The sequence below is a fragment of the Patella vulgata genome, chromosome 7, assembly GCF_932274485.2.
Source record: "Patella vulgata chromosome 7, xgPatVulg1.2, whole genome shotgun sequence".
Classification (NCBI taxonomy): Eukaryota; Metazoa; Mollusca; class Gastropoda; family Patellidae; genus Patella; species Patella vulgata.
Window position 1 is genome coordinate 21,832,605 of NC_065885.2, and position 19,921 is coordinate 21,852,525.

General features: G+C 36.3%; 3 protein-coding genes across 3 annotated transcripts; all 3 read left to right on the plus strand.

Moving 5' to 3' along the window:
* The first annotated feature begins 135 nt into the window (after positions 1 to 135).
* On the plus strand, positions 136 to 5,597 carry LOC126828170 (alanine aminotransferase 2-like). The gene is made up of 2 exons (XM_050557779.2): positions 136 to 1,815; positions 3,010 to 5,597. Exon 1 carries the CDS (start codon positions 324 to 326, stop codon positions 1,776 to 1,778), a length of 1,455 nt encoding a protein of 484 aa, XP_050413736.1. The 5' UTR covers positions 136 to 323; the 3' UTR covers positions 1,779 to 1,815; positions 3,010 to 5,597.
* Positions 5,598 to 8,402: 2,805 nt separating this feature from the next.
* Positions 8,403 to 11,846, plus strand: LOC126828180 (S-crystallin SL11). The gene is made up of 5 exons (XM_050557794.1): positions 8,403 to 8,608; positions 9,826 to 9,918; positions 10,557 to 10,672; positions 10,870 to 10,974; positions 11,585 to 11,846. Exons 1-5 carry the CDS (start codon positions 8,473 to 8,475, stop codon positions 11,747 to 11,749), a joined length of 615 nt encoding a protein of 204 aa, XP_050413751.1. The 5' UTR covers positions 8,403 to 8,472; the 3' UTR covers positions 11,750 to 11,846.
* A 2,406-nt stretch (positions 11,847 to 14,252) lies between these two features.
* LOC126828175 (probable glutathione S-transferase 5) lies at positions 14,253 to 19,275 on the plus strand. The gene is made up of 5 exons (XM_050557790.1): positions 14,253 to 14,484; positions 16,916 to 17,008; positions 17,886 to 18,001; positions 18,173 to 18,277; positions 18,916 to 19,275. The coding sequence occupies exons 1-5, from the start codon at positions 14,346 to 14,348 to the stop codon at positions 19,078 to 19,080; spliced, it is 618 nt and encodes a 205-aa protein (XP_050413747.1). The 5' UTR covers positions 14,253 to 14,345; the 3' UTR covers positions 19,081 to 19,275.
* The last annotated feature ends 646 nt before the right edge of the window (positions 19,276 to 19,921 follow it).

A 19,921-nucleotide genomic window follows, 5' to 3' on the forward strand; every position in this document is an offset into this window, starting at 1 on the left:
CAAGCTCCAGTGTTAATGGTCAGAAATTAATCCGATCCTGAAACGTTAGTATGAAAAATAGCACTGTTACGAAATTCAGTGTAGGTCCTAAATCTACTGGGGTCAAAATGGGTTGTCACAAAAGCAAGGGGGGCGTTGACCCCAGCTTATGCAAGACAATATTACACGAAAGTTGAATAAAAACTGACGGTTCATTTCTCATCACCAAATATTATAACTTTAATGTTATTTACGGATAAACACATATCCAGGTTTGTACGATCTGCGCTGGTATTCTACTGCCAATTTTATAGTTAGTTGGTTCTAAAGAAGACGTGAACATCATGAATGGGGCAACAAATAACAAAGTTTTGACTATAGACACATTGAATCCAAATGTTGTCAAAATGGAGTACGCTGTCAGAGGACCCATCGTAGCAAGGGCTAGCCAGATAGAAAAGGAATTAAAAGAGGGCGTCTCTAAACAATTCACCAAAGTTGTAAAAGCAAATATTGGAGACTGTCATGCGACAGGTCAAAAGCCATTGACATTTATTCGACAGGTTTTGGCCATGGTCACCTATCCAGAACTGCTCAACAGCCCAGATTTCCCCGAAGATACAAAGAACAGAGCAAGGAGATTGTTAGAAGGTTGTCGTGGTGGAAGTATAGGTTCATACAGTGACAGTCCTGGCATAGCTGTCATAAGACAAGACATTGCTCAATATATAAATGACCGTGATGGTGTGCCATCAGCGTCAGATGATATATATCTGTGTGCTGGAGCCAGTGCAGGAATTAAGTCTGTTCTTACCATGCTGTTAACAGGTAAAGGTGGCAGTGACAAGGCAGGAATTATGATACCGGTTCCACAATATCCTTTATATTCGGCCACATTAGCTGAGTACGATGCTTATCCAATCCGCTATTATTTAAATGAAGAGAATCATTGGAGTTTAGATGTCTCGGAACTAAAACGATCTATCAATGAAGCTAAACCTAACTGTAAACCAAGAGCTATTGTTATTATCAACCCAGGCAATCCAACAGGGCAGGTCCTGACACGAGAGAATATACAGAATATCATAAAATTTGCAAAGGAAGAGAAACTTTTTATCCTTGCTGATGAAGTATACCAACATAATATATATGCAGATGGCTCACAGTTTTTCTCTTTCAAAAAAGTGCTCATGGAAATGGGTGATGAATATAGTAGTATGGAATTGGCTTCATTTATGTCAGCTTCAAAAGGTTTTATGGGGGAATGTGGGTATAGAGGAGGGTACAGCGAGGTCATTAATCTTGATCCAGCTGTACGACTTCAATACAATAAAAGTATCTCCGCTAACCTTTGTCCTCCTGTATCTGGTCAGGCGGTCATAGATTGTATTGTCAATCCTCCAAAACCAGGAGAGCCATCCTATGAGCTATTCTTGAAGGAAAAGACAAAAGTTCTAAGTCTACTTCTTCAAAAAGCAAAATTGGTCACCAAAACCTTTAATTCTATTGAGGGCATTAAATGTAATGAAGTTCAAGGTGCAATGTATGCCTTTCCTCAAATATTCTTACCTCCCAGAGCCATTGAAGAGGCCAAAAAGCAGAATAAAACTCCTGATTCGTTCTACTGTTTTCAACTTCTTGAGGAGACTGGAATTTGTACAGTTCCTGGCAGTGGTTTTGGTGAAAGAGAGGGAACGTATCATTTCCGTACGACTATCTTACCACCAATAGAAGAGTTGGAGGCAGTTTTACAGAAATTTAAAGAATTTCATATTAGATTTTTACAGAAGTATCAGTAGAGTCTCCTATAAATGTATAAAAGTGTACATTATAAAGGTATTTATATACTTTGTACCAACGTTTACAGTAATATGATTTTACATTCCTACTTATGCCGAGACACCATCTTTTTATGTTTTCAAGACTAATTATCGACAGTGTGTATTAAAAGTAGTGGTTGTAATCTCTGCTCTGAATTTTAATGTACATTTACAGTGCAAAATTCTCTAAAAAAATTTTCAAGGTGCAGCATTCACGCTGACCGGAAAAAATTTCCCTTATAGCACAATGTATGGCATATGCAGGTCTTCATTAGCCCTGTCGGAACAGAACAGTAGAATGTTAAAACACCATGTCATTTTCGCAGTGGTTCAGTGATTTAATCATTGACCAAGAAAGCTCCTTGGGATTTTCCAGTGTGGTTGCCCATTGTCAGTGGTACATGATAAAGGGCGTGGCAGTGTCTAGTCATTCTGATGAGACAAATACCTTGATAGTTGGAATTCAAAATAAGAGTAGGCCATCTTACCGCTGTCCGGGCAAAATTCCCCTCATCCATAGCTCACTGTATCGTATGTTGCCTTCTTCATCAGCCCAGTACTAGTAGGTACGGAAATGGAAGATGTTAAACCCCACTATTTCATTCCTTTCAAGACGTTTTTTCGCTATTGCATGCTAGTACTTAGTTACTTCAGTAACGTAAATTGTATCGGCTCTGCTCTCCATTACGTTACTGTCAGCTCCTAATGACAACTAGTATGAAAATAAGGCTTTTCCCCATCTCGGTTCTAAGGCTATTTTGGAACCCTTACCGTCTATTTTTCACTGTGATTCTTCTTTGGTCGGCAAAAGGAATCATTTCTTGTCACATCCAACACAAATTTATAAAAATCCAACACTATTTTCATGTAGAATTACGTGATACAAAAACATAAACAACTTTCATTTGAATTGGGCTGTCATGTTCAAAGTAACGCTCAGCCAATTTTCCAAATTTAGGAATGGAATTTTACCGTAAACGAAAATTCTCGCTGTTCATGAGAACAGAACCGAGATAGGGGAAAAGCCTTATTTTCATACTAGTTGTCATTAGGAGCTGACAGTAACATAGTAGAGAGCAGAGCCGATACAATTTACGTTACTAAAGTAACTAGCTAGTACTAATTACATGTAGGTCTAGCTGTACTTGTATATGCCACAAATTTTAATCTGATTTCTGTATTTTAACATTTTAAATTCTTCTTTTTTCAGACCTGAGATGGTATAATACTGTAGATATTTAATCCTATGCAGAATCTGTGTGTAAAAAGAATTTTACCGACATATACAGTGTGTGACTAATATTAATTGAGGAGTTTTTGTTTATTAGTTTTTATAATTTTTTTAATGTTATGGAATTAATCTGTATTTAAACAGGGTACATCCTATAATTTTTGTTACTGCCATAATAATAGATAATAAAAATGATGAAAAGTTGTCAATTATGAAAATTTGATTGTTATCAGGTCTTTTTTATCAAACATTTCTTGTGGCAGCATTGATTATAGTATAAATTAAATTAGTTGTTTGTTGATTGGGACCCCATATGCTATGTAGATTTCAGGTATTATATAGGTAATTTTTTAGTTTGTTTTCGATTTTCCAAGAATGTATTTTTATTATACGCCCACATTTAATGTAGACAAATAATTTTGTCACTCCTGTTTGTCAATTCGTACACAATTATGTATGAAAGCATTAATGATCAGAGTTCCTGTCTGTTGGTTCTTAGACAATAATGTAGCATAGCATTACTTATCAGAGCTCCTGTCTGTCGGTCCATATGTGTGAAAGCATTACTGATCAGCGTTTTTGACAGATTTGTTCGAATATGCAGGGTTTGTTGAGTTTCAGCAGTTATCTATCCGTTCACATTCTGACAGGGTCAAGGAAGAAAGTTCTCAATAGAAATTTGTATGTCTTGGTGTGATTGTTTATTGGGGTGTAAATTTGAACCCATTTAAAATTAAAGATAAGTTGCTTGTAATTCAAATACCTTCAGTAATTTTTACTTTATGTTCACACTGTAACTTTTAACGCTTGTAAAGGTTATATATAGTCCAACAAAATTCTCTGAAATGTTTAAAACTTACTCTGCAGCATTTGCTGCCATTGATTTTAGAACAGGCATAGACGACTTCGCTGCTGTTGGGTATTTTATTAGGCCTAATAAGCCCCAATCTGTGTTTTAATATGTAGACATTTGTGATTGTTCATATTTGTTAGCTAATGTACATGTCTATGCACATGATTATTATTTATATTTTATATTTTGTTGTAAATCTAGATTTTATCAAATTATGATAATATATGTAAAAAAAGTAGTGCATTTGTATGTAATAGAAATTTATGCATATGGTTATTGAATTTTATCAAATTGTGTTAATGTATTAAAACAATAGGTGCATTTTATGAAATCTTATTAATATTTTATTTACCTGTAGTATTATTTGGTATGGTATATTATTGTGCTATATGTTTGTTATTTTGTAGATGCTTGTTATACATTTATATAATATACAGTTTCAGCCTGTTTAGATACAACTTTAAAAGGTTTAGTAGCTGTTAGCATAATACAAATCTATCCAAAGGGAGACAATCCAAAGAAATCCATGTATTATTATTCTCTACAAAGTGAATATAATATGTCCTTGCTTATAATATAACTTAAATATTTTTATTCTTGCATTACATCTATATTTATTTTATAGCGTTTAACAAATATTCGCACTTACCTCGTGTGTGTGCAAGAAAAACATAAATTGCCATAATATTCAAAATCTGGTAAAAAATTGAGATCAAGTTTGTGATATGAACAAGTAAGATTTGCACCTTGTTGCACTGTATCAATGAATAATAATATTGTAAATATTATGGAAGTCATAATGTAAAATCTTAAAGATAACTGCTTATATGTTTTATGATATATATACAGGTAATCTTCTGTCATCATGAATAGAAAAAAAAATATCGGAAAACTCATTAACATCATAAGAACCTCTATTGACATTTAACATTTTCATTAATGGCTATTTATAGCCCCAAGAGGGGCCTAGTGTAAAAGCTTTTCTTATACAATACTAGCACTGAAAACTTTTCTCCTAATTAATTTGTCATTAATATTGCAAAGATTACTTGTGATTATTTGAACATTTAATGTATTACAGTTGATAATGGTAATATTTGTTATGTTATAATAACAAGTATGTTAAAAATGTTATTCATCATTGAGGTATTATGATATTGTTTTGTCTTACTGTTCCCGGTGGAATATTATATCAGATGATTAGCCTTTCCATTATTTAAACCTGAATTGGAAAGATTTAATTATTGAAATATAGTCATTAATTATAGATATATGTATAGTATTACACTGCGAGACAATCATTTTGTATACCAGTAAATAATTTAATTTTAATTTTTACACTGTTATCCCCCCATTGCTTGTAATAATGTAATTGAATCTCGTTGATATTTGGGTATTATGTCACAGAATTTTATATCTCAATACTAAATATTTATGATTTCAAAATGATTTAATTTTTTTTAAAAAGATAGAAATGTGAAATTATTGATATAGAGTATCTTTTTATCAATTACTGTCAATGCTTGATTTTGAGTTTATGCTTATCAATAGTGTATTGTTATATACAATGTATGCTTGCTTTGTCTATAAACGGCTAGTCATTTGATTGTGTTAAAAACAAGATTTTTAAAATCAGATTTTATATTGAGCTATATAAGCTATTTATCGATTATACTATGCATACTAAAGTAAAGAACACTAACTCTGAATAAAACTTGTGTATGTGGTTATTTTTGTACCCCCATATTTCCGTGTTGGCCTATTATGTGAAGTATTGGGGCAGTGGGAGGATGGACCCTATGCCCCAACCACATAGACAGATTTAACCTCCAATACAAGATTTTGTCAGAATTAATAACCTTGGTATGGAAATGACACTCGTAGAGGGGGGTCAAACCGAAATGCGCCTTTTTCCGACAACAAAGCCGTGTATCTGTGAAAAATACTATGTTGGACTGCATTTGAATTTATGACAGGGGGCGGGTGGCCCATCCTCGAGGCCTCAGTGACGGTGGTTCAAGAATCCTCCCCCAGATGCGATTTAGAGCACTTATCTGTAGATTTGGATACAATTTCGGACCTATTATTTTTGTGCCCAAATCTTGCAAAAAGCAAACGAAATTGGGTTTAACATCCTCTTCTACACCAACTGAACAGCATACGACATGCAATCAATTATGCTATGCCGTGTCATTTTGTCGGGACAGCGTCGTTTCCGCCTACTCTTATTTGATATCCACGTTTTCGCGGAGAAAGTTCCTCGGTATTTTCCAGCGAGGTTTCCAGTTGTCATTGGTGCACGTAAAAGAAACCTTGACCGAATTGGCCGTAGCACTTCTTTGCGGGCAACATTCCCCCCATAGCATTAACCAGGTTAGCGGAGGAAAGTAGAAAGTTATAAACCTCATGACGTGGAAATCTTGATTAAAGCGTCTGACATTTTCCGCGTGGCAAAAGTGTACAGAGATGAAGTTCACATTATAAAAAAGAATATGGAAAGCTTATTCAAACCACACATTTATTTGGCAAGGACAAACAAGAATGTATTTAATGGCTAATCCATTTTCGTACTTCCAAAATAGCAAATCGTGTATGCCATAGAGCACGCATGTTCCTAAAGCAACGACCGCGAGTTTTACAACATCTAGATGTTTCTACAAAGCTGTTGTTTGTTAGTTGTATTTTACGTCCGCTTCCACCGAGGTGATATCGCAGCTTTGCTCTTTCCGAATTTATAGCTACGTTATCTCCCTTTACGGCAGACACGTGAACAGTATATATAGCGCCCAATCAGAGGTTGTGACAAAAACACACTCAAAGCAAACATGGCGATCTCCACGGAAACCTTGACATTGAACGAACCTTCAACTCGATTATCAAAGGTAGAGATTTTAGCTGAAAAGGGCGAGACTTGGTATTCACAATGATCGTGGAATATGATAGGCCCCAAAGCTAGGTCACGAACCAATCGAAATTAGTGCCGAAATATTCGGGGTATTACACGAAGGGCTTGATAAGATGTACGAAGTTAAAGCGAGAATAAGCTATCTATTGATGATAAAATGCACGGAGGGGTCTGTAACTATTGTATAGAGTGTTTGCTCACTGGTCAGCAATCAAATATATTGACTCATTTTGCACACAAAGATCATCTACTTCATACTTCGAGAATAATTCTCTGTCCTGAATGGCCGCCATATCCAAAACTTAGTATATTGTTTTGTAATGCGGTTCTACACCGTTTCACATCTGGCATACACACGAAGACTAAATGAACATATTCAATTCCATTAAATGGAAGCTGTTGAATAAATACTTCTCAAAATTCTCGAAGTAGGACTTAAAATGTCGGCAACTAGCTTAGTGTCTGCTCTCAAGAGGAGCTGACTGTAGACAGGCAGCCTAAGTTTAGTATGATGAAGACGAGCGTAATATATGATGAAATTGTCAATGAAAAGGTTACTCGTTTTTACCCAGAACACGCCCCATAACATGTTCCTGAAATGAAAACCAAAACAACAAAGATATTGAAAAAAAAAACCACCCAAGAACAACAATGGATTTGACCGCACTTTTAATCTTTTTAAAATCAATTGGACATAATTAACAAAATAATTAACGTGTTTGGTATATTCTCTCATCGTAAAAGAATAACAAGAAGTCTTTTAATAATATAGATAAAAAGTTGTTAACACGAAACGTGGATTGATTCCGATGTCTTAAAGATACATGTACATTAGTTAAGAGTTTTATAAAGAGTTGGCCATTCTTGCTATAATAATTCAAAAATAGATGATAAAAAAAGACAATGTTGAAAATTTCAGTCAAATTACTTTATATTACAAGCCCTTGTTTTGAAATTAACCTCGCTTAACCAGTCTACCGACCATTCTCCGTGTGATTGACAGGCCGGGATAATCAAGACTACTTTTTTTACGAAACATAACAGAAAGCTGAAAAAGGAAATTGAATTTAGAAACACGCACGTTAGGCAACTCAACAATTGTTTCAAGATCCTTTTAAAAGTAAATTGAAACTACTGTTAGTATCGTGTTCTTGTCTGACCCGAGAGTTTCAGAGATATTATTTGTACTAAACCAAAAGATGCCGCTCCTGACGGTATAGTTAATGATAAAGTAATTTAAAAAATAAAACGAACGTAATTTCCAAAGCTGCTGTAATAACAAAAAAGCTAAATATTACTGCTATTCAGAATCGTCAACAATAGATTTTTTACAGCTGCAATAGTTGATAGATGTGTAGAGAATTTTACATGCAATGGCTATTTATAAACTCATAGACTTTTGCGTTGACTGTTTTTGCACCGCGTGACTAGTCAGAAATCACTTCGAGACAAGTCACTGAATCGTGGACATTCGCCGTGTCGAGTTCAAATTTCAGTAAGAAAATTGTCGCTTTTTGCGTTGCGCTTTCAAAGACGGGAAGTGGCTGGAATAGAACACCATAATTTTGTGGTCGTTTTATACACTAGCAATTCCAATAGTCACGTGACCCACCTTTTACAACCACAACAAACCTAATGTTTCTAGTTCGGCTAAATCTTTAATATTTCAATAAATACCACCAGCATGCCTGCATACAAACTTGTCTATTTTGATATTAGAGGAAGGGGCGAAATTGTTCGTCTTTGTTTCCTTAGCGCTGGTGTCAAATTTGAAGACGCAAGAATAGACTTTTCTGAATGGTCTGAAAAGGTTAAAGAAGGTAAGTTACTTTTTTTTTTTCTCTAAGATCAATTTTATTTATATGGTTATCCGACCAAGTTATGAACTACCTGGTCTCTCAAGGGCATGACGTTCCGCAGATGTAAAAATGCAATATATTGACAGTCATTTAATACAAGATAATGCATGGATTGTAATAGGAATGAATTTTTTTTTTTTATATCCACACAATAAGAAAGGTGAGAGATTGTCTACAAACACCGTCATGCTCCAAGGGATTAACCCATAGAAAACTGAACATGAATAGAATCTGATCTTCGTTATTGTACCACAAAAAGGAATATAATGATATTTGTTCGATTTGGCATGAAATGAAATGGGATTTTTCGTCCTACTTTTCTGCCACAACACATTTAATGAAGACGGGCATACGCCATGCGGTGTGATCTGAGGGCGAAATTTTGCCCGGGCAGCGGCACTGCGGCCTACTCTTATTTCGAATCCAAACTGTCATGCCAAAGCCAGTGTGTAAACGGAGACTAGGTTTTTCGTCCCATTCATTTGACTAGACACTGTTTCCAAGTTAGTGAGCCAGATCCATACTGATCGAGTCACCACGGTCCCCTGCTAGATTTGTCACAAAACTTTAATATGAAGACGACAAGGCATAATTAATGAATGAAAGAATGAAATGTGGTTTAACGTCCTACTGTTCTGCTCCTAACATGGGCCAATGAAAACGGGCATACGCCATACAGTGTGCTATGAGAGAAATTTTGCCGGGCAGCGGCGCTACGGCCTACTCTTATATCGAATTCCAACTGCCAAGGGATCTTTTACGTGCACGCCAATGTGTACACGGGACCTCGGTTTTTCGTCCCATCCGAAGGACTAGACAGCTGTCCTTGTCAGGCCCTCCATCACTGACATGGGGAAACCACGTCGGAAAATCTGGATGAACTTTCTCGGCCAATGCAGGGATCGAACACCCGACCTCCAGGCTAGCGAGTCAGCGACAGGAACGCTCATGTATTATCTACAGCGGGGCGTTCACTTACTTTTATTTCAATTTTTAAGTTTTCAACCCTAAAATAAATATGAGAAAATCCCAGTAGCTATTTCAATTCTTCTTGTTGGCCGATATGCTGAGAGGTATTGTGATTTAACGGCCTGTCATAATTTGATTAGTAAAAAACTCCCAGAAATATTAGCAGCTCACTCTGTTAACAATGTTTAGTATTAAATGTGCTTTTCTAGCTTCGCCATTTGGTCAGCTCCCGTACTTGGAGATAGACGGAAAGAAGTATGCTCAATCTACAGCCATAGCTAACTATATTTCTAGAGAATTCGGTAAGTTTTTTTTAACTATATAGCTTTAGATCAAAATAAGTAAAACACAGATCTTTTCGCGTTTCACGTTTCATATTGTTAGTATTCACAACTGTCGAAAGAAATCCAAAACGAAACGAAAATTATATTTATATGGTAATCAGATTGAAAGTTGACAGGAAAACTATTGTATTTGATATTAATGATATTATTACATAGGCTCATAATGTTACCAATCTTTTGACTGGTCAAAAGTTCACCAGAATAGTACACTTGAACGTAAGACGTTTAAGATATAAGACCAACCATAAATCAGTTGCGCTGTGTGATGAGATATTTTACGTCTCCCATAAACCCAATTCTCTGGATATTGATGAGTTTCATGATAATTCTTTAAACAGTGAAGATTGCGGGCTCGCGGGTGGAGTGTGTGTGTGTGTGTGTGGGGGGGGTAATACTATTTAGATACTTAGATATAATCCTGAGGGGTTTGAAAATACTACATGATTTTGTGGAAGGCTGGGTTTATTAACACTTCCAATTCATAGCAATTGATTACTTTATTTAGTTTGCTTCCTCGTATATCAGTCCTGGATAATTTAATCCATTTCATTTAACAAGGAATGTTTTTTTTTAATTTTCTTCCTGTTTTGTTGTAGGTCTATATGGTGACAATTCTCTTGACAATTTATCTATTGATGGTATTGTGGCATTAACAGTAGATTACTTCGACGCGTGGGTAAAATCACATTTTGAAAAAGATGCCAACAAAAAGGTGGGTCCGAATTCCGATGTATGCATTTTTAAAAAATTAGTTTTGTTTTACTGTTTCCTTTATTCACTTAAAATACATTTCTCATAATTTGAATCAAAGTAACAGAAATCATTCTAAAGAAAAGCAGTATATACATGTATTTGTTTAATTCATAAATTGAAGTATACTATTATTTTATCACTTATTACCTGTTTTAGGTAGAATTACAAGCTAAGTTGAAAAATGAAGATTTACCAAAATTCCTCGGACATCTAGATAAAATCTTAACAGAAAACAAATCAGGATTTTATGTTAGAAATAGGGTTTGTATAATATATAGTTACAATAAGTGCATGTTTGCAGTATGTACCAGCGTGGTTCCCCCTTGTCAGTGATGCAGGACGGAGGGTCTGACAAGGACAGCTGTCTAGTCATTCGGATGAGACGAAAAACCGAGGTCCCGTGTACACATTGGCGTGCACGTAAAAGATCCCTTGACAGTTGGAATTCGATATAAGAGTAGGCCGTAGTGCCGCTGTCCGGGCAAAATTTCCCTCATAGAACACTGTATGGCGTATGACCGTCTTCATTATCCCAGTTCGGAGCAAAACAGTAGGACGTTAAACCCCATTTCCTTTCATTTCATTGCAGTATGTATAGGGAAGAAATTGAGACCCCATTCATCATTATTGATTACTATCTGTCTCTATAAAAATTATAATTTAATTTAGCCCTCCTGGAGAGTGATGTATGCTAGTTTGTGATTTAGAATTATGTGAAAAGTTCGTATAGTTTACGTATCTTAAAAGTAGTCTTTTAAACTGTGGACGGGTATATTTGGGGAGAGTGGTTGCCATATACAGTATTAGACAATTGAATATGAAAGTGTATTTTAAAAAAAAAAAAATTATTTTGTACATATTTATTTTACAGTTAACACTAGCAGATCTTGCCGTCTATCATACTCTGGACAATCCACAAAGAGATTACCCCGAAGTCTACGCACAATATCCAAAAGTGGTTGAGCATCGTAAAAAAATTGCATCGCTGCCGCGGTTAGCACCTTACTTGTCTTCAAGGAAAGTGACAGAGTTATAACCCAAAATATAACAGAAATGATCTTTAACATATTATTGTCAGCGGCTTCTCTTTTTTTTTACTATTCGAAATGTCTCAATAAACGACTTTTAATATCCTTATTATCAATTATTACTTTACAAATCTATTACTGGCAATATCCGACACCACTGACAATCTTACTGTAAGAGCATGTCTTTTTTTCATCTAGTTACTCCCCTTCCCTACGTTCACTGTAGCAATTCTGTCTATGTTTATAAGGCTTACATCATGCATGGTCGGACTGGGTTGTGATGGAGAGGGGTCTTAAAACAAACTGTAATTGTGCTTTCTAGAGTACATTCTGACAATCTGATCAAAAAACACAGATACTATTTCTTTTCGTTTTTTTTATTTTTCAAAATTTCGTTTTACGTGTCTTTATTACACTAGGATCTGGAACAGTTGTTATCATTGACTTGTCCTGGATGATGTGAGGGTTTAGGCAATGAAACGGTCTGTTACGGCGACAGCTTGGCGAGCCATGCACGGAACTGTAGGTAAACCACTAGAAACGTCAACGCTGATTGATTAATCAATGTCTGATGTCGTAGGGTAAAAGGCCGCCCGTATGACCTCCGACGCGACCTACCAAAACAACTGTCCAGATCTTCATGTAGTGTAGGCCAATGAAAGTGTAAAAAAACGAAACGAAATATAGATCTGTATTTTAATCAGATTACCATTCTGAGTAACACACCTCCAGAGACTGCAAACCAAATTGATAATATAGTGTAATGATATAGGGCCCCGATCCACATCTTGTCATATAGGTGTACATGTTTCAGGATGGCAGTTTTCATGTACATCAAGTTAATTGATTGGGCACATATATGTTTCTAGCTTAATCACTCAATTAGTGTGTGGCAATTTTACCGATTCATCAAAAACGTAAAGTCAAGACTAACAAGAGCATTGCCACACTCGAATTTAAGTCCACATTCTCCTTTGACTGATATAGTAATTTTTAAAATGAAGAAATTGAAACACGAAATAGCTACAAGGACTGTAATATTATGACAAGAGGTAAAAAAGATTGCTAGGCGTTGGGTTTGTATTGCCAATAATTACCGTCCTTAGGCTGCAAGGGATAGACATGCGAAGTTCCAAAACATCCATTAAGAATTATGGCCTGTAGGCGACTCACAGACACACACAAAAAATGAGCGTGGCTCTGTCCCTGACGGTCGGGTATAAGGAATAAGTATGAAACGTTGTCAAGGCGATCAATTAAGAATAATATTGTGGAATGTAGGTGACACGCAAACAGAAGATGCACCCAAAACCATAGGGATGTACTTTACTGTATAAGGACTAAGTGTGCAAAGTTTCAAGACGGTCCGTAGCCGACCAACAGATTAATACAAAAATGGGCGTGGTTCTGTTTATGGGTTTCGGGCAACCATCAAAAACACTATGGGTCCTCCTTATGGTATAAGGGGTAGATATGCAAAGTTTCCAACGGGCTCATTAAGAATTGCGGCATGTAGGTGACACCCCCCCCCCTCCCGACACACACACCACACACACACACAGATAGGGGCGACGGCAATACAAATTATGAATGTGAACGTATAAAAAGGACCCACAAAGCACATGAGAACATTTCGGAATCCCCAAGCCAACCATACTCGCTGACCCCTTCTCAGTCCATCAATATCAAGATCATAATCAACTTTCGATGCCTGCGATATCTAGTGGATTTGAATACATTTTGTGACGGATGATTTAACGTAAAAATGTATAATCGAGACATTGTTTGCTATCGTACCAACTGTAGTATTGACGATCGAGGCTGGCCTAAAATTGAATTGTCAATTTGAGTGAAATTTTCAGCATATTCTGTTTTCATTATCTATTCTTTAATTATTAGAGCAAGTACTGCCAGCTCTTTATTTAATCTTTTCGAAACGTATTCCAAAAATGGGAGGCTCCTCACCTCTATCCGAATATAGATCCGGGTACAGGTGAAACGCCTAATCCAGGGAGCGGTAGGTGTTATTGATATATAGGATCGGATAATTGAATAATTACCCGAAAAATTAAAATATATTCATTTAATGGCCATTTGATTTGACGTCTAGACGATTTATTTCCATGTATCTGATGATATGAATATGCATATACAGACGCGAAACTTCCCCAGGGCCTAGACTAATCAACTTTGTGAACATATGACTTCAAGCAGTTCAAGCACACTTTTGTTCGGTTGATTGCCTTATACAATAGAATACAGATTAAGCAACACGCGATAACGTCTCGCCCAAAAGCGAAAGCGTATAATATCAAGTTACACAAAGTGAAAGTTCGTTTCTAAACATGTAAATACCCGCCGTATATTTCAGTTTAACTAGTCTAAACACAAAGCTGGCCAGAAAATTACAATAGAGAAAGAAGGAGAACGGTCATCGATTGGTGGTTATTTTGGTGGTTGTTGAGATCATGCTTTGGTGGTCTGCATCCCGATAATAGACAGAATAGAGGTCACGTGATTTAACCGTTATATAATATTTATCCGCGCGACTGACCTAAAAACAACTTTTTAAGAACAACAAAATAGTGTTCGGATTATTCCACCATGCCTTCATACAAACTTGTCTATTTTGATTTGAGAGGACGGGGAGAAATCGTTCGTCTTTGCTTCCACGCTGCCGGTGTAACTTTTGACGAGGAGAGAATAGATTATCCTTCAGAGTGGACAGCAGAAAAAAAAGCAGGTAGCCTATCGTGTTAAGCTTTCACTCCTTTTCATAGGATTATTTATATGAATCGATTACATTGACAATAGCAATTTCAGTGTATGACGCTTCTCGTCCTTGTTTTGGTGTAGAAAAGTAGGACGTTCTCGTTTAGTTGAAATAGAATCTATATATAATTTAATCGATTGCTTTGGAGTGTTGCCCTTATGCAGTCGATGTACTATATTATTGGCTTGAGGACGGATGGACTGTACTATATATTTTAACGTACACGGACAAGTACAGTGCATTTGTACTATATAGACTGGCTCGATATCATAAATCAGGGAATCGATATTCCGGTGCCTCAAATATTTCTAATATAGGTTTGGACATAACGCTGATCGCAACACTCATTATTCACTTTGGTTTCTTCCAATAAATGGGTTTATAAATTATACCAGATCACTACAGAATAACAAATACTGTATAATTTAGGTCCATAAACTTCAGTAAACTATAAATGGCTTTTGTAATGGTCCAGAAAAAGATGTCGCGCTTAGACTACTCTACATATTTTTATACGTCCACATTCCGTTGCCCCTGTCTGTGTTTATGTGTGTGTGTGTGTTTTTTGGTGCATACCCGACCCCCAGGGGCAGAGCCACGCCCATTTCTTGTATTTGTTTGTTTGTCGTCTACAAGCCATATTTCTTAACGTATCATCTTGAAACTTTGCATATTTATTCTTTATGCCCTAAGGAACACCCCTATTGTTTGTGGTGCATGCCCAACCCCCAGGGGCAGAGCCATGCCCATTTTCTTTCTGTGTGTCGCCAACAGGCCGCAATTCTTAATCGTTGGTCTTGAAAACTTTTCATACTTATTCCTAAAGCCCTAAGGATGACCTCTACTATTTTTGGTGCATTTCATATTTCATTCTCTTCAATTTAAAAAGTACCATATCAATGAAAGCAGGAATGTGGACGTATATTGCAGCGTTAGCTATGTTGTAGTTTTCTTTACGCGTAAGCCCGAATAATCTGATTCCCTGAAATTTGGAGAATGCGGTCGGGCGAGGGTGGGGGGATTTGTTGAATCTGATATGTAGAGTGTGTGAGGTAGTTGTATTTTACGTCCGCTTCCACCGAGGTGATATCGCAGACAATCACGTGTTATATATATATATATATTTTTCTTTGTTTTTTTTTTTGCATCTTTAGTCGAACGTACTATGGTTACTGACGATATTCCAATCGAAGCTGGCGTCGTAAGGTGTTGAAGTTGAGGGATGGTAGCTGCACTCTTGTTTTTCGATACTGCTTTCGTTTATCTTTATTGGAGGGGGTCTCGGTTTTGTGAACTTGTAAGTCTGATGTTTCTGATATTGATGATCTAGCTCCATCCTCTCTTCGTATTTTTGGTGCTTTGGGTTCAACTGGCGGAGACTGGGTTACTGCTTTACTGTTCTCGACGGATTTCTTTACTGCTGGAACTGGAGGCTGTACTGTCTCTTTTTTCTTTTCCTTCTCTGGGCCCCGAAGCTCCTTACGTGAGTGGCCAAACTTTTCACATCGGAAGCATGGAGAGGGTTGGCCTGGGGTTACAATTCGTACTCTGGCGTCCCCGTAATGAGCTTTTAGTATTATTATTTGGGGTATGTCTTTTATTTTCTCAGTCTTGATCTCTAATTCCACTTCTCGTTGATCTTGAAATGTTCTGACATACCCGATATCATTCATGATAGCTTGAAAATATTCGTCCGAGTAGGATACTGGAAAGTCATACACGGTGAGGGTCAGTACTTTCGAAAGGCGTTTATGGAATCTGTAGTTTATCCCCATGTGGGTGTGGCTTTCTTTCTCAAGTAATTTGGTTTTGACTTCTTTTGTTCTCACATGGATATGCCATTCTTCTTCTTTTTGATAGAAGGTCAGGATGTCTTCCGTCGGTCAATCTCTCCGTGCTGCTGACCGCCACGTGGTAGGACACCCTGCTGGTCTTTTCTTCGGGAACTTCGTATGTTTTTACTATAGGGTTCATGATGAATAGAATACTGGAATACTGGAGACTGGAACACTGGATCACTGGTGCTGCAGGTGTTAACAGGGCGAACACTAATTAACAACTGGTGATGGGATATATAGATGGGAATGGGCCTTTAAATATACGCAACGTTGTACTTATAGGCTGCGCGCGCAGTGATCGTCGTCTGCGAGTGAACCGCCATATTGGTGTATGAAACAAATAAAGTCTTTATAACGAAGTAACATTTTCTACTCTGAACTATGAGCCAGACATGACAGGATTCAGAATGCAGTGTGAATAATAACTCTTAAGATGTGTCCACTTTTTATAAGTCCGTATACGCAATATTTAAACACGCTGCAATATCTCCAATGTGCAACAAACTGAATTCCATTTGCCACATTTCATTTCTCAAAGCTATTTGATTTACATTATATTTCAGCTGCACCGTTTGGCGAACTCCCCTACCTTGAAATCGATGGAAAGAAATTTGCCCAATCTGGGGCTATAGCATCATATATTTCTAGAGAATATGGTACGGTTTATTCTAGACTAAATATATATTTTTTAAAAATAAGTTTGATTTTATATAATATCGTTTTCAAAATAATCCTAAACTCATGTAATTATTATTGAAATTCGGAGTATAGGGCTTGTCATAATGGTAGCTGAACGCCTTGTGTTTCAGAGATGGATTTTGCAGATGAGTCCCAAATTTTCTCTTTAATCAAATGTGAACTTCTTAACCTACTGGCTGGTGGTAGAAAAGAAATACTTACTGAAAAGTAAAACCATGTTTCATGCAATACACACATGCGCCACTGTTTCATTATTGTGAAAATTAGTCACAATAAATCGCGATATTAGCTTGAACAAGTGCAAAATCAACATGAATAAATTACATAAATGTGTTGCTGTAAGGTTCGTGGCTGAATAATATGTACTGATAGCTGTATTGCTTGCCATTTGACAATTATCAATTAAATTCGACGCCTAATTTCGATATCAACTGCAGGTATATTTGATATTCTTACTAGAAAACATTATTCCCGATGACCCATTAGAGAAATGTACAAAGTTAGCGCATCTTTGTATCTCATGAGCAAACTTATATAGTTCCAATTACCAGGGTAAACATTTGGAACTAACTTAATGTAGTCTCAATTGCCTGTGTAATCATCTTCTTCTTACTTGGGGTTTTACGTATCAAGAAGAGAAATTTACAAAGCTAAAGAATTATTGTTTCTCATGAACAAACTTTATGTAGTCCCAATTACCAGGGCAATCCCCTGGAACTAACTTAATGTAGTCCCAATAAAATTGCCAGTATAATCTCTATTGTAGTCTTAATTATCAGGGTAATTCTTTTAATAAGATGTATAAAAAGTAACTTTCTTCATCTTTCTGTGTAGGTCTATATGGTGACAGTGCCCTGGAAAATTTATTCATTGATGGCGTAGTAGCATTAACAGTAGATTACTTTGATACATGGGTCAGGTCATACTTTGAAGAAGACGCGAACAAAAAGGTTAGACATAATGTTAATTAACAAAAATTTAACCAAAAAGAAAAAAAGAAAAGTTACACATTGCTAAGATCCAGTCGTTATAAAAGGTAAGTAAAATATCTGAGAAGTTAATATTATTAGTATCAGTCTGCCTAATAACTCATTATTATTCTGAAAGATCATCTTTTCCAGGTAGAATTAGAAACTAAGTTGAAAAATGAAGTTCTACCCAAATTTCTTGGACATCTAGAAAAAGTCTTAACTGATAGTGGTTCTGGATTTTGTTCAGGGCAAAGGGTTTGTATTTTTATAACTTAAAGATTTAAATACCGGTACATGGTATACATTTTAGTTTAACACAAAGAGAATATTAGCCGACCGTCTTTGAAAGTTTTTGTTTCCGCATCACCGTGAGACAGGCTTATAAATGTCTTGAAGCCAATCCCACTAACCAGTAATTTTCAGTACGAACAAGGTAGTGAATCCCGATTCCTTCCAAATAAAACAGTGTATTATAAATAAAAAAAGATTTTTGAGAATAAATAAATTGCTTGGGACTGAATCACATGACGTCTTCCTTTAGCCAAAGTCACATGCAAATATTTAAAGTCAAATATTGATATACTATGTATAAACAAATTGATGATAAATACACAATAAGTAATTGCTGAATGTTTAATAATCGAAAATATTTAAATTTAACTAACAAGCAATAAAATCTAAGGCAGAGAAATTCGTAATCACGTAAGCAAGAGTAAGCTGTGCATGTGATGTAAAATCTCTGCCTATTTCAAGAAATGTCTGGGAAGGATTTTAATGTGTTTCAACGCTCTAGTAGGAAACATTACCGGGCAAAATCAGTCGAAATCCAAAATGTTTACAAAACTTCATGCTTCTATTGTTTTAAAACAAATGTTTGTTGTTTTATTTTGCAGCTGACTCTAGCTGACCTTGCTGTTCACCATACACTTGAAGTTTCCTATAGAGATTTTCCCGATATCTACGCAAACTACCCGAAAGTTGTCGAAAATCGGAAGAAAGTTGAATCACTGCCACGGTTGAAATCTTATTTGTCTTCCAGAAAGGTCACAGAGATATGATTCCGAAGTGGAATCTACAAAAACCTTAAGATGACTGTATTATTATTATAAAACAGTTGTTCAATTTATTAAACTATGAACTTCTCCTTCACATCGAACAATGCTTTAGGTTCTCACACAGACTTTTGAATATACTTAACATTGTTTCATTGTACTTGTATTACTATTAAAGCTTGGCAGCACTTTCAAAACTTATCTGTGTAAAAATATTCGCCTTCTTGTTCACATCATACGAGTACTTGTCTTCTTCTAAATAAGGGGGGATAGGTGGCTGAAAGGTTAGCACGTGCGCTATAAATATCATAAGGTCTGTCATTGAGTCAACTGGTGTGGTTTCGAATCCCCGGTTGTACGTGACAAGGAGTAGGGTCGCCTGTCCAACCTCGTGGGTTTTCTCCGGGTCCTCCGGTTTCCTCCCACTGCTAAAGACCCCTACGCGCAAGCGAATTATTGAAATAAAATTAAACCATATGTTAGTCCCGAAATGACCTAGTTTGTGTCGAGTGGACGTTAAACTCCATTTTTATGAAAATATCTTCAATATCAGAGACATAAAATGAAAGGGGGTTTAACGTCCCACGGTTCTGCTCCGAATGGGCTAATGAAGACGGGCATGCACCATTCAATTCAGTGAGGTATGACGGAAATCGTGTCCAGGCAGCGGAGATACTTTCTACTTTTCAATCGAATTTCAACTGTCAACGGGTGTGTTAAATCCAATTAGTCTATTCTTTGAAATGTGTTCTGTAATATAATCAATCTGGTTAAAACACAGATCCTATTTCGTTTCGTTTTTATAGTTCAAAATTTCGTTTTACTTGTCTTTACTACACTTGGGTCT